The sequence below is a fragment of the Typopeltis vanoorti genome, chromosome 2 (assembly GCF_054136105.1).
Source record: "Typopeltis vanoorti isolate ZY-2024b chromosome 2, IOZ_Tvanoo_1.0, whole genome shotgun sequence".
NCBI lineage: Eukaryota > Metazoa > Arthropoda > Arachnida > Uropygi > Thelyphonidae > Typopeltis > Typopeltis vanoorti.
The window spans coordinates 88,226,228-88,241,959 of record NC_143550.1 but is presented as its reverse complement, the minus strand read 5'-3'; the positions used below and the strand labels follow the sequence as shown (position 1 = coordinate 88,241,959).

Here is a 15,732-nt window from a genome sequence, read left to right as displayed (position 1 = left end):
ATGCTTTATTTCAGATTTAATTTCATTCAATTTATTTGGCAGTGTTTTCTGCTAGGGTGACAGTCAGCGATTAAATAATTTGCTATTCTTAACTCTATACCCAGCTACATAATCGTCTCCTTGATTATGTAGCTGGGTATCCAATACAACTAATTATCAAAAATTAAGAGTTCTCATATGATATGATAAGTGCAGAACATCATGAGCGCTGGATATGGATTGAACAGGAGAAGAAATGATCTGTAAAGAACTGAAGGAATTTCTATAAATCATACTCCAAGCAGTTTTCTTTTACATGTACAAGGGGGAAGCCAAATGGCGTGCAATTCAGCATTACAGTTACTGCATTCAAGTGGAATCTGACTGGGACAAGGTCAGAAAAACAGCCACATTATCAATCATCTCAAACCACTGGTGCAGATTAATAAGAAATCAGAGGTACTCTGCTCTGTGCACAATAAATAGCTGCAGGTAATATGTCAGCATTTCTTCCAATAGCTTTCATAATTTCTCTCTCTCTCTCTCTCACACACACACACACACACACACACACATACAAAATGGGTGAATGGCAGTCTGTTGTGGGTACCACTGAACTTCCCAACATTGGGATAAATAGTAGTCCATGTAAAATATTTAAAAAGTGACTATTTTTAAGGCACAGTTAAGAGAAAACTGTTTCCATTGAAGCAATAGAGCAGGTTCATTTGCAACATGTGAAATACACCAACAGCTATTCATACTCGGATGATGGATAAGATCATCGATTGCACCATTTGTAAATATTGACTGCATCAGAAATCTGATACAGTGGTATCAGATTTCTATACTGAAATCCAAGCACACAAGTAATATCCTAAATATATTTATTTTGCTATGATAATTCACGATCTATTCTCAAAATTCAATCTTAACTTCAGCAATAATTAAATTAATTGAGTCTTCAAACATTTATTAAAAAAAAAAAAGTTTAACAATACTACAATACATTTAAAAAAATTACAATATTCTGAACTTTAACCACAACTTAAAATTTAAAACCATAATCAACTAAATCACATCTTATCTGGGCTAGCTAAAAGTAATATCTGTTTATCTTCAGTGGAAACAGTTCCTTATCTTGAAAGCCACACTTTATTCTTATGAAAGTCTTGAAAATAACTACTGATTTCCTGTTCATAGTAAGAGATATGAAAAGTCCAAGCTAGAAAATAAAATCCTCAATTTCAAACAGTCAAGCATTTCTCCTTTAAATGTCAAATAGAAAGATTATGGTAAAACATTCTTTCTACTTTCATTTTCAAGATTTAGATCTTTTCCCTCTTCCTGTACAAAGGATTCTCAAGGAAAAATGATCGAACACTTAACAATTAATTTGCTATATCTATTCTCCAAAACAGCCATTAAATAGATATGGAAGAATTTTTGGAACTAATGGAACCTTTGTTTATCAAGTTTCAAAGTTGCTATAAATTTCTTCCATAACTGATATCCCAGTTACCTTTGTAACATAACAGCTAAATAACTTTCAAAACATCTTTCTTTCTGAAAGACTGCTACTAACAGAACTTTCTCCCATTAGTTCCAAAAATTCTTCCATATCTCTACATATCAGTATCTCTCTCCCTCTGACACATCCAGCACAAACTATACTTCCAGTTCTGCTTCAGCCACTATGAATACATGTTATCTTAGCAGTGCATTGCTTGAAAGTGGCAAAAACTCAGTCAACTAAATAATAAACATTTTCACTTATGTATTTTAAACATAGCTAAACAAACTATAATACTTATTTTGGATACAGTAAACAACACGTAAACCTACTACATTCATTTCATAAAATGTTAATGCTACACATAAACATGATATATTAACTGTGCTTATCTATGCAATATAAATGCACTGACAAAAAGAAACTGGTAATTTGAAACAGATAATTTAAGTTTACACTAACTTATGTAAACAAAATTCTGTAGAATGTCTGTATGGATATACTGATGCAGAACAGCAGACTTGGGACCCTTAATTGAATATGATCAAACAAGTGTATGGTAAGGAAAAGCAAAAAAGACTGAGCTGTACCCCTTAATGTAGAGGATAGAATGTAAAAGATACCGAATGTTCACTCTTGCACTTTTCTCTTAGCTAATAAATGTAGCAAGGAATATAAGGGGTGCTTAAGGGTCAAAGCTGTATAACTGAGAGGAGACCTCCACATAGCCTTCAAAGGAATTCGGAGAACCGACCAGGGCTTCTGACCTAATGTCAAATCCTCACCTTCTCGTGGTGCACCCTGTTCGGTCTACTTTGATACTGAACGAACGAGGATGGGCTGGCAATTTGGGATTTAGCCGACCAAATTGTATTCTTATTGGTTAAACAAAATAAAAAATGATGGTACAACATGACAAAATTTCATGCCGACTGGGGCGTCGCCCGGTTAAACAAGGCCCCCGTTATTTTCGCCAGGGAAATAGGACGAACAGCGAAAAGTCAGCTACTGGAACAAATCTGAAAACAAACCCCAACTCAACATCACCAGAGTTAAAGATCGGTACTATCAACGTAAGAAGCCTGAATGGCAAAGAAATGGAGCTAGCTGAGGAATTAGATAAGTACCAGATCGACATAATAGGGGTGACTGAAACAAAAAAGACCAAAACTGGTGAGATCTTTCTGAGCAATAAATACAAAATGTTATATTCAGGCAATGACAATCAAGGAAAAGAAGGAGTAGTCATAGTATTCAACACAAAATACGATGCTAATTTTCTTGAATGGTAGTCAGTCTCAAGTAGAGTAATGTGGGCAGATATGAGAATGGGGAACTGGACAATGAGACTTATTTGTGCCTATGGTCCCACAGAAGGTTCTACTAAGGTAGAAGTGGAGGAATTTTTTGAGGCTTTAGAAAAAGCAACTGACACAATGAAAAAGGAAAAGTTGGTCCTTGTTGCGGATCTAAATAGCAGACGAGGAAATGATTGTGAGACATACAAAAATATTTTGGGAAAATTTGGAGAAAAGAGCAAAGCTAATAATAATGGCAATATCTGTTGGATTTCTGCTCAGGATATGGACTGATTATTACTAACACCATGTTCCAACATAAAAATGTGCACAAATTCACATGGAGAGAAGAGGCTAGGAATAAGAAAAGTCTCATTGACTATGTTATTGTTGATAGTGATGTTTTCTCCCTGGTGCAGGACACCAGCGTGTACAGAGGATTTGAAATTGGAAGTGATCACTATTTAGTCTTGAACATGATAAAATTGAATTTCATATTGAAATTCAATTAACATGTAAGAAAGTTTTAAAGCAAATAAAAGTTGAGCAGCTCTCAGATGTGAACTGTAGACTAAAATACAGAAAGATTATTGAAAAGAAAATGAAAGAGTTCGAGAACAGGAATCAAACCTTGGAGATTCAGTGGCAAACTCTGAAGAAAACATTGATTGATTCTGCCAGAGAGGCATGTGGTGAGGTTGTGTGCAAGGATAAAAAAATCAGAACTCCCTGGTGGACACAGGAAGTTAAAGAGGAAGTGAAGGAAAAGAAGAAAGCATATCAAAAGTTCCTGGCAAATAAGTCAGCTTTTACTCTTACAGAATACAGAGACAAATGTAAGAAAGCTAAACAGTGTGTAAAACTAGCTAAACAAAAGTCATGGGAGGACTTTGGCAAAAATATAGAAAATAAATATCAAGAAGGTGGCAAAATATTCTGGAGGTTGTTGAAGAAGCTTAGGAATGGAGGAAAGAGTGCTGTAAAAGGAATTAGAGATGATAAAGGTGACATGAAATCATGAGAAAAAGATATCCTTGAAGTATGGAGTAATTACTTTGAAAAACTGCTAAATGAAACAAGCAGTGATGACAGCACAGTGATAAAAAACACTGACCAGTCATGCAGTCAAGAATACATATCCATACTTGAAGTAGAAAAAGCCATCAAAGGCTTGAAATGTGGAAAGGCAGCAGGAGTAGATGATATTTGACCAGAAATGCTGAAGTATGGTGGTATAAATGTCTTACAGTGGCTGCACTGCATAGTTCAGAAAGCCCGGACAGAGGGACGAATTCCCGATGATTAGAGTAGAGCTCTCATAGTACCCATATATAAAAAGGGAAATAAAACTGAATGTGAGAATTACAGAGGTATTTCCCTACTGAGTGTTCCTGGCAAGATCTATGCAAGTATACTTGAGAAACGGTTGAGAAGAATTGTGGAAGAAAAGCTTGGTGAAGAAGAAGCTGGATTCAGGCCAAATAGAGGCTGTCAGGATCAGATCTTCACTTTACGACAAATAGTCAAGAAAGCATGGGAATATAACAAAGATCTGTATTTAAGTTTTGTCGATTTGGAAAAGGCATATGACAAGGTGCCAAGAGAGAAGCTATTCAATACGCTGCAGTTATATGGTGTCAATGGGGCATTATATCAAGCAATACTTAGTCTTTATTTGAGTTGTAAGTCAGCAGTTAGAATTGAAGTACAGGAAGATGGTTTACTGTTAATTCTGGTGTGAGACAAGGATGTACATTATCCCCTCTGTTATTCATTATCTATATGGATCACATTATGAAGGAATGTGGTACAAACCTGATATCAAAATTGGAGATGTTAATGTCAGCTTTTTGCTTTATGCGGCAGATGATGTTATACTTCTAAATAAATCCGCTACAAGTCTGCAAGATTCTCTGACTAAATTGAATAGCTGTTGTAATAGGTATGGTATGAAGGTCAGCAATAAAAAGACAAAGACAATGAAAATAGGCAGAATCAATGAAAATGTCACCTGTGTTGTGAATGGAGAACCTGTGGAACAAGTAAAACATTTCAGCTACTTAGGCACGATTTTTACTGAAGATGGTAAATTAAATATAGAAATAGACAACAGAATCAGCAAAGCTGGTATGGTGGGAAGTCAATTGAATAAATTCATATGGAATAAGAAAGAAATTAGTCGGAACACTAAATTAGCTGTATACAAGACAGTGTTCAAACCAGTTTTAACTTATGGATCTGAGAGCTGGGTCAGAAGTAAAACACTTGACCAAAGACTAGAGACCGCAGATATGAGAGTCCTGAGAAAGATTAGAGGCGTGAACAGATGGCATCAATGGCAATATCATATTAAAAATGAGGATATTAGGAAAGAACTTGACACTGTCAGCATCCAGGAATGCATTAGCAGAGCTAATCTCAGGTGGCATGGTCACTTAAATAGAATTGTAGAGGAAAGATTAGCAAGACAAGTGTTCTCTGCCAGGTTGGCAGGAAAACGACCCAGTGGAAGACCAAGATATAAGTGGATTGATACGGTACAAAGTGCCTTAGACGATAGAAATATAAGATCTGATAATGTTGGAGTCTTGACAAGTAACAGAATGATTTGGAGGAAAATTGTAGATAGGAAGTTAGTAATGATGTAATTTTTTAATGTAGTACTGTCATATCCTGTACACCCCTTGAGAGTACATGGCAGGAATTTGATGATGATGATGAGGAATATAAGTTTTCTGTTTCAACTAAGATAACAGTTTGTCTAATCCTAACTCTGGGTCTAGTTGAGGACTGCATTTTTGACATGTATAAATATTTTTTTTTTTGTCATGATCTCAATAAAAGCAAGATATTCTAGTAGTACTCTCAGGAGTGAGACTGTAATGGGTTGGGTGATTAATGCTCTCTAAAGAGAATCATCCAAAATCATAAAGTTGAAGTAAAGTGAATTTATCAGATGGTGGAAGAGACATACCAGTTTGAATCACTTTTGAAATTTTCTTGACTGTCACTTCAGTGTAAGAATTTCAGAACAAATGTGGTGTCTAGCTTCCTCTTTGCATCCTGATATGAGATACTTTGTCCAGTTTTTATCTTTTTTATTTTATTTTTCATCCTTCCACCTTTGATATGTACATGAGTGGGTTGGATTATCTCCCTCACAAATGACACGTTTAGATTTCTTTGCAGAAATCTATATAGAAATGATGTGTAGGGATGATCACCTAGAAATCTAGATTTCTAGGTGATCATCCCTATACACCAGGATGCACCTCATTCTTGTCACGTTTTTCATCTCTAAGCTCTGAACACATCTGATCTGCAACATCAAGAAGGTCCCCTTTGATATCACGCCTAGAGAATACTGAGTGTTTTTTGAGGCACTGCCATTGAAAATACAATATGGAGACAGTCTATATACTATATTTAGAGGCAACCAGAATGAAAATGACCCTGCAAGATGAAAAACATCCCCCCCCAACAGATATTCTAGTAATCTTGTAGGCAAGTTTATTGCTTACATACAATACAAGAATACTAGGAATATCTTTTTCACCGTTTTACTGCATCACCAAACATAGTATCTAACTAAATACATTGTTCTAACTATTTAAAATTTTCAGTTGTAGGAAATATGTAGTCACACCTATTCAAGATTTACATAAAGCAAATAAAGATAGACACACACCTTGAAATCAAGATTGCAAACACAAATTTTATAAATAAAATTTAACCAAAAATTCAAACTAGCATGTCACATACTGTATATAAAAAATTTTTAAAAATGCCCCTGCCAATGCGGAAAAGACATAATATACTGTTGAAAGAGTTCCCACATGAACAAATCACAGCTATTATATAAATATACAACTATTGACTGCAAACAGTCAAAACATAACATCTTTTGAATGTTTTTAAAGTCAACAGTTTATACAGGGAAGTTGTAAAGCCTAAATGCATGCATAATTATTTCAAGAAAACAGTTATTCATCTCTAACACAACAAATATAGATGATACCGAATATAAATATATTTTACATTTAACTATCAACTGTGTACATGTATAAACACAAACACAATGAACAAGTTATTCCATAACGTACAAAACTTGGATGAGAAAATTCTCAACTTGACAAAATGGTATTATGCTTAGCATAAATAGATGAAACTCAAATTTCATATAAAGCAGGTTAATGTAGTTTCATGTTTTGGCCTTTGAAAATGACTGCGCACAATCAGAAAATAAGGTGTATTTTTTACATAATGATGAACAACTGAACCACCTAGATTTAATTTCAAACTGTATAGCCAACAAATGCACGTGTGTTTGTGTGTGTGAGAGAGAGAGAGCATATTACAATCATTTCAAATCAATCTGCAATATGAACCCAGATTATGGGGGGGGGGACTTTCCCTTACTCTCCTGAACCTGCAACTCATTCAAAAATACAATTATAGCACTACAGCATCTAATGCTCTGTATACAGCATGTTATTTCAAATTCTTTGCAGTTAAATCTTTTGTTGTCAATTTTCACTGCTTGACAAAACGGTATTATGCTTAGCATAAAAATGTTGGCCTGGTGTATCTGCTCTCCAGCGAAAAGGCTGTGGGTTTGAATCCTGCCGTGGGCATGGATGTTTGTTTGTGAAAATACTAGTGTGGTCGGGTAGATGGCATTGGTGTAGGTGATGAAGGTAGTTGCAGCTGGTGGAGTGGTGGAGACCGAGAGTTGTAGAGCAGGTACCCTCCCTCGATGAGTCTTTGGACTCCCAGGAAGTGCTATGTAATAATAATAATAAATAGATGAACAGAAATAGATCAAAACAGTTACTGAGTGATACAGTGCATCTCTGAAATGTCATACTTACTCTGGATTTATATTATAATTTGTTTTGTCTAATTTTGGTGATACAAAAGCTACAAGTGAAACCAGAAGTGAAGTGACTCAACTTATTTTATTAAAGATCTTTAGTGCTAGCTTCACTGTCAGAGTGAATAGCATCTCTCAACTATAAGAATTCAGTTGTACAAGAGTCATATTGCACTTAAATTCTTACAACGAAGGAATGAGCATGAACTTGAGAATGTGAAAATGAAAAATATGACATTGTCATTGTCATTTTAATGGGCAAACTACTTTTGATAGCATACACTCATGACCTTACACACACACACACACACACACACACACACACACACACACACACACACACACACACACACACACACAGCTTGGAAAGAAGTCAAAAGACCCCCCCCCTCCACAGGCAAGGTGCATCATGTCATGTAACAATTTGTGTTTTTAGCCAGTATAAATCGGAGGAATGCAATGCCCCCCCCCAGAGCAGTGCAACTGTGTCTCGGTGAAATAACTGCAAGAAGGGAGCTGATAGAGCTTGAAAGAGGCATTGTGATAGGATGTCATGCTGCAAGTCTGTCTGTTAGGCAAATTGTTGACAAATTGGGCCACCCTAGGTCAACAATCAGTGATACCATACTGAGATGGAAATGCAGGGAGTCAACTGCAAGTGCTGACAACTGCAAGTGCAACTGCTCACAGTGTATGACAAACGACACTCACCAAACATGACCATACAGTGTTACAAAGGATAATATGTAAAAAACACTATTTGTCAGCAGCATGTTGAATGCGAAGTTCCGGACATCGACACGAACATGAATCTGCACAAAAACATTCAGAACTGAGGCTCAACAACATGGGTTTCCATGGTAGGACCACAATATGCAAGCCCCATGTTACCCAAACCAACATGCAGCATCATCTTAAGTGGAGAAAAGAGCATGTACAGTGGGATGTGGAAGCTTGGAAAGCAGAGTTATGGAGTGACAAATCATGCTACATCCTCTACCGAGCAGGTGGATGAGTGTGGCAGATGCCTAGTGAATTTCTCTTACCAGAGTATGTAATCTCAAACTATGAAATTTGGAGGTGGTGGTGCAATGGTATGGACCTGTTTTTTCTGGTTTGGCCTCAGACCCTCTGTCTGTGGTGCCAAGAACACTGAATTCTGAGATGTATCTGAACATTATGGACAATGTAATGCTTCCTAAGTTGTGGCGTTTCTATGGAACTAACCATTGTCCCCTTCAGCAAGACAATGCATTATGTCCTAAGGCTGCCGCTGTAGCTGCGTGGTTTGTAGACATGAACGTCACCACACTTGACTGGCCTTCACAGAGTCCTGATCCCGACCCTACTGAACATCTGTGGGATGAACTTGAGCATTGGGTGAGGTCAAGGGATATCTGCTCCACAACAGTCCAGGACCTCATTATATGCCTACATGATGAATGGTCCAAAATTCCAATTGATTGCTACAGTCATCACAGTGAAAGGAGGTCTTACATCTTATTAAGGTGGTGTCATAGCTGCTTGTTCCTTACACTATGGTGTCCACTAACTTCTTTTCAAGCTGTGTATATATAAATAGCTTCTCTAGTAGAGAGAAAAAGGAGAGAGAAGAGAATATAGGAAAGAGTAGGGAGTGAAAAGTGACAGGAGAGAAAACTAAAAAAATAGAGAAGGCTAGACTTGAAACAAGAGCCTAACACTCACACTGAGATTCGAGGCAGTTCTTGTAACAACATGAAATCAGTGATAGCTAATTTTTGTCACCTGATATGAGACCACAACTTTGCTTCTGGATGAGTGAAGTGGCTTAAAAATAAAAGCAACATGAATTGCATTAATGTTGCATCAAGTATGAAACCACTATCTTGATTAGTGGAGGTCTCTAGGGTAGGCTTTTAGATTATCTAACTCTTAGCCAACACAAGTTATCTAAGATGTTCTGAATTGTGCTTAGCCTGAGTTAAATTAACAAGCTAACTTATAACATTAAGAGAAGAAAAACATATTTATTAACTCACTAATATATTGCTGGTGTTCTCCCCAGAACTGAACTAAGTAAGTGTGGAATGCTGGGTAGAAAATCAGTGAAATATTAACGAGTTTAATAAATGTATTTTTTCTTCTCTTAGTGTTGTTTATTCTGTGAAGCATTATCATGAATAATCAACAACATTTAAGCTTTTCTATACGTAATCTAAAGTATATAATCTCTCTACCTTTGCTTGTAATGGTGGATTTAATATTAATTAGCTTGCTGAAAGCACATACTATAAACACTAACTTGTTTTCATTTCTTGAAGTTGTTTGAAGCTTGTAACGTGAGCATTAAGTTGTATTTTCACTAATTTGTTGCTGTTAACAAACCTGAACAGTCACCTCACTATTTGCTATTAAAAAGAACTCTCTAACTAAATAATTAGGAGATAAATCTGCTTTCTTATCACTCAAACAAACAAGCAGTTTATATTACAAAAGTCATAACATCTACTCTCACAGAAGTGTGGAGAGGCTTCATTTTATTCATCATTTAGATTTCACTATGGCATGAATGTTTGTGAAAGTTTTTAAGTATTAATGATTTTTTACTTAGTATGAAACCACTATCTTGATTACTGGAGGTCTCTAGGGTAGGTTTTTAGATTATCTACCTCTTAGCCAACACACAAGTAATATGATAATAGATTAACATCTTTTCATGAATTCCATTCGGCACCAAATTATTAATATTTGTTTGAATCATTCTGCTTCATTTTGCAAATAAAAATGATCTGATTGAAACTAAGAGTAAATCATGCGGCTATCATGTAGTGTACATCTTAAATCAACACTGCCATTATGTATATAATGGCAATGCTGAGATTCAAGACAGTTCTTGTAACAACATGAAATCAGTGATAGCTAATTTTTATCACCTGATATAAGACCACAACTTTCCTTCTGGATGAGTAAAGTGGTTTAAAAATAAAAGCAACATGAATTGCATTAATTCATGTTGCTTCAGGGGCCCCTGTGTCCCTGAAGTCACAAGAGCCTTTATGTGTTGCAATAAAGATAACTATATAAAAATGACTGAAATACTGGAAAATTTCAGTCAATTTATACAAATGCTTCTATGTTATAACAGTTTCTGTAATGAGCTGAATTACACAATGCAATGCTGCAATTAAAAGTGAAAAACTTACTCTTCTCCACAGTGAACAGCTTTTAACACACCAACAGCTGCGGTTGTCAGGCGATCAAACCCTTGTCCAACATGATCTGCATGACATTTAGTTCTGTCTTCAAACATAAATTCCCTGGGCTCCACAGAGCGAGGCAAGTACTGCAAATTGCGTAATTCATTCATTCCACCCCTGTAACATAAAAATGAATTACATCAATGAATTAATTAGGCTATACATGGTTAGAAACAAAAAAAATGATTCTTAAGAAATAAATTCCACACAAATATCCAGTCAAGGTATTCATCAAAATTTAGGCGTTAATATAGGATTTTTAATTTACTGCCCGTGTATTTCAGCAAATGCTGCAAGCTGAGATAAAACCTTTCTAGTCAGCAGCAATATTTTTTTGTCTGTTATAATTCATGCAACAAAATACTGATATCTGCTATTTTAATTTCCTTACTAAATTATTATTTTTTTTTTAAAACTTAGCAACATTAGTGATCTTTGTTCTGTATTGACATAACAAAGATCACTAATATTTTGTTCTGTATTGTTTTGTATTGACATATGAAAATTAATACAAACTGAACCAACCTGAAAATCACTATTCATGGATAAAATCAGTCTGCTAATTACAGAAAAACAAGAGTGAAAAGAGTGAGACATTTCTGCAGATATGTTCAAGAAGCTTTTCTTCTAATTTTTCTACACTAGATTCTCTTTCTGATTTCCTTTTATTTTTTTTTAGTATGTTCTCTGTTCACTACCTTTAGCATTCATCCAATTTATGGAACTTTTCTATATGTTCTTTCAAATGTAGTATTTGCTTTATAATATCTCTGACCATGCCAACATCTCACTCATGAAAATGAGTATTTCCAGCTCTCTCAACTTCACTCAAGGCTCATTACACTTTACTTTTCTATATCTTATCCACTGCTTTGACTATAAGCTTACTTTTTAAGCAAATGCCATCCAAGTTCTTATCTCTCTCTTTTTTTTTTTAAAGTAATTCTCTAAAGTAGTTTATATCAACTTTTGAATGATTAACCAGGTTTGACTTGTAGACTTTCTACTAATTAAAAATGAATGTTTCTCTGACATGTTTTACTGTCTATATGGCTGACAGCATCTTCAGGAAGAGAGTTAACACAAACATGTCAAACAATCATTATTACTATTTCTTGTTTTCCACATCATCTGCATTTTTTTTTTTTTAATACAGATTTTGAAACTTCTCCCATTTTGACCTATGTACACCTTTCCACAAGATGCTGTCACACAGAAAACATGTTCAAGGGTAAAAAAAATTCGGTTTTAATAAATAAAAAGTCTATGAGTCAAACTTTATTAATCATTCAAAAGTTCTTATTTATTTTTTTAGATCTAAATCACTGCTCCTAAAGTATGTGAAGTGCCTAATCTCTTCCAGTTCATGTCCACTGACCTTCATTTGCTTATTCATCCTCATATCCCTAAATGCCATTTTTTTTTTTCAACATTTCTTATCAACCGATATCTCTTTTCTTCAGCATAACTTCATGACTACTTCATCTTCAGACATCAGTAAATCTTAGGTTACTATTTCTCATACCTTGAATTGATATTCTCCTTATATTTTCCTTTTTAATAGTCACTGTTCTTTCTGAAAACATGATAAAGATGTTCATGAATACTGCATCCCCTTTCCTCATACCTCTTGACTTGGTATCCTGTTTTTCCCACAATTTCTGACCTAGCAGATGATTCTACAGATACTTACTACCAATTCTGAGTATAGCAGCATGCAGGGAGTACTGTTGAGGCAATAACACTAATTTATATTATTGTTTTTTTTTTGTTTGTGTTTGATGTGTGTGTGTGTGTGTGTGTGTGTGTGTGTGTGTGTTGTGTTTGTGCACACACCACACTTTTGATGTATCCTTTCGAATGCACCAAACTGTTTACACTGAACAGTATGATCATATTTAATATAATGGATGTAAACATTTTGTACAAATATGATAGCAAGCTGATTGGCCTTTAGTTACAGATATCTCTGCTATCCTTTTTATGTAATAAGTTAATCAACGATTTATGCCACTGCACTGGAAAATTTTCTGTAGTTAGAAAAATCATTGAACATATCCAATATGACCTTATGAAACTGTGAATCTCCTGAATTTATGTATTCTGCTAATATGCCATCTTCTCTAGGACTTCTATTGCTCTTTACTGACTTGAGACCTTTTCATAATTCTTCCATCATGATGGGTAGTTCTGTATCAGCCTCATCTAAATATAGTATAGGATTTGTATCTGTTTCCTTGCCCGTGTATAGGTGTCCCTAAAAACTCACTAAAGTATTTTTTTATTTCTTCTCTATTGTGCTATACTATTCCTTGCTTATTTTTCAATTCTGGAATCCATTTTTAGCTTCCATGTAATCCTTGTTTGATCATTTTCAGAGATTTTTTTGTTTTCTATTACGTTCTGACTTGGTAAATTATATTTTTTGATGTCATCTTTGATTTCTTTTCTAACTTTTGTATTTCTTCTACGTCTCCTTTTCCTCAATTCTTCACTTTTTTTTTTTAAATTAATTAATTTATTTTTATTAGATCAAGTGTCCATAAAGTAAGTTTTTCTCAAGTTCTACTTGGTGGTAATGATTTTCTTAAACTTTCAATAACTTCCATTATCAGTGAAGTTATTTCCTCCATTCAATCAGATAAGCCTGATTGGTTCATATTTTTTCCCTTCAACTTTCCTCAAAATTTTCTTCATAGGTTATTATATCTTCACCTTTTGGTGTAGATTTTTTCATTAACAATTTCACTCTCTCTTTCTTTTGATATTTATTTTTATACTTACTCTCACTAACCTATGATCACTATCATAATTAAACTGGTTGATAACAGATACATCTAGTATTTTCATGTTGACCATAATATAATCAATTTCATTAAAAACTTATCCATTTGGTGATCTACAGATTCATTTTCATTTAGTTTGCTTTTTAAAGAAAGTAGTTCCTATATACAATCCCTTACGATCTGCAAATTCTACAAGTCGTTGTCCTCTCTTGTTTCTTTGGTCTATACCTTGCATGCTGAAAGCACCTCCTCAGTGTTGTTTCTTGCCTATTTTACAGCTAAAGTTCTCCATTACAATTTTCCAATGACGTACTATTTCTCAGAGTGTCTGAGAGATCCTCATAGAAATTGTTAACTGGAGGTGAGTACATACATTTGTATTAGACTTAAATCACACGTCTAGGAAACTGGTAATTAGTTTATGGAATTAACAACGCAAATGAAGTATATTAATTAAAGGTAACTTTAATGAATCACTTCTATATTTCGGCAACGTCACATTGCCATCTTCAGGAACATAAAGATATGGTATGTGCACGCAGGCACTAACACAAAGCAAATGAGGAAGAAAGCAAGAAACTAATATTGTTCCTAAAGTCCTAATGGTGCCCTTTTGCGGGCTAATTTGGTAGTCTTGGCTATTGGGCTGAAGTTCTCATAATGTAAGTCTCCCAAATTTGGGGTAGTTTCATGCACCCAAATTTGTTGAGGTTAGGAACGTTTTTTAGAGCTGCTGAAGATTCTTTGAATAATCTTTCGTATTTAAACTTGCTGCGATGAATTATTTTTGTTTTTTTCCAATGAATTTTATGGTGGGTATCTAAGGCATGGTCTGCCAGCCCAGAGCGGCTGTACTGGTGAAACCGGATGTAGTCTTTGTGTTCTGAAATCCTGATATTAGTTGTTCTGCCTGTTTGGCCAAAGTAGGACAATTTGCAGCTGCAAGGGACCTGGTATACACCAGGTAGGTCTAGGGGAAGTGGTTGGTCTTTGGTAGAGTGGATAAGGGATGCCAACTTTTTATATGGTCTGTAACAGGAAGTAAGGTCATATTTTTTGAGGATATTGGTTATTTTCTCAGAGGTGCCCTGGATGCAGGGGATGGTGATAGACTTGGTGTAATCTTTATTGTGGAGGGAGGAGGGGGGTTGTAGTTTACTGGTTTTAGTATTTTTTGGTTTTTTTTGGGGTTATAGCCATTGGCTAAGAAAGTGTTGAGGATGTGGTTTAGTTCAGTAGTTAGGACCTTGTCATCTGAGCAGATTAATTTTGCCCTGTTATATAGTGTTTTTATAACCCCATATTGTTGTGGGGGGGGGGATTGCTGGTGAATGTATCGGCCAGTATGGGTGGGTTTTCTGTAAACACAGAGAAAACCAAAGATCCATTATGCTGGCGGGTGATTAAAGTGTCTAGGAAGGGGAGGGTGTTGTTTTCCTCTTTTTCTAAGGTGAACTGGACTCTGGGGTGTTGGTTGTTTAAGTGTGTTAGGAAGGAGCGGAGTGTGTCTGAGCCATGTGGCCAAATAGCAAACACATCATCCACATAACGAAGCCAAATAGTGGGTTTTTGTGGGGCGGAGTTTAAGGCTTTCTTTTCAAATGTCTCCATAAAGAAATTGGCCAAGGGTGGGGAAAGTGGTGAACCCATGGCTGTCCACTCTATCTGTTTGTAGAACTTTCCTTGCCAAATGAAATAGCCTGAGTTCATTGTGAACTGAAATAGGGCTGAGATATCGGGAGGAAACTTGGCTTGGATGAGCTCAAGGGTTTCTTTGAGTGGGACATTAGTGAATAGGGAGGAGACGTCAAAACTGACCATTATGTCAGTGTGTTGGAGTGTGAGGTTTTCTATACTGGCTTTAAAGTGGGCTGAGTTTTTTATGTGTGATGGTGTGTTGCCAGTGTAGTGTGTGAGCGTTTTGGCTAAATGTTTGGCTAATTTATATGTGGGGGAATCAATGCCATCCACTATGGGACGCAATGGCACATTTTGTTTATGTATTTTTGGGAGTCCATATAAAAAACCTCACACTCCAACACAC

At 35.6% G+C, this 15,732-nt stretch overlaps 1 protein-coding gene across 1 annotated transcript in view; it reads right to left on the bottom strand.

The window, feature by feature from the left end:
• Positions 1-15,732, bottom strand: part of LOC150109233 (uncharacterized) — a 195,265-nt gene that overhangs the window by 49,840 nt on the left and 129,693 nt on the right. The window contains exon 5 of the mRNA XM_090401911.1: positions 10,849-11,019. Within this exon, the coding sequence (XP_090258037.1) occupies positions 10,849-11,019 (171 nt within the window). The remainder of the gene's footprint in view (positions 1-10,848; positions 11,020-15,732) is intronic.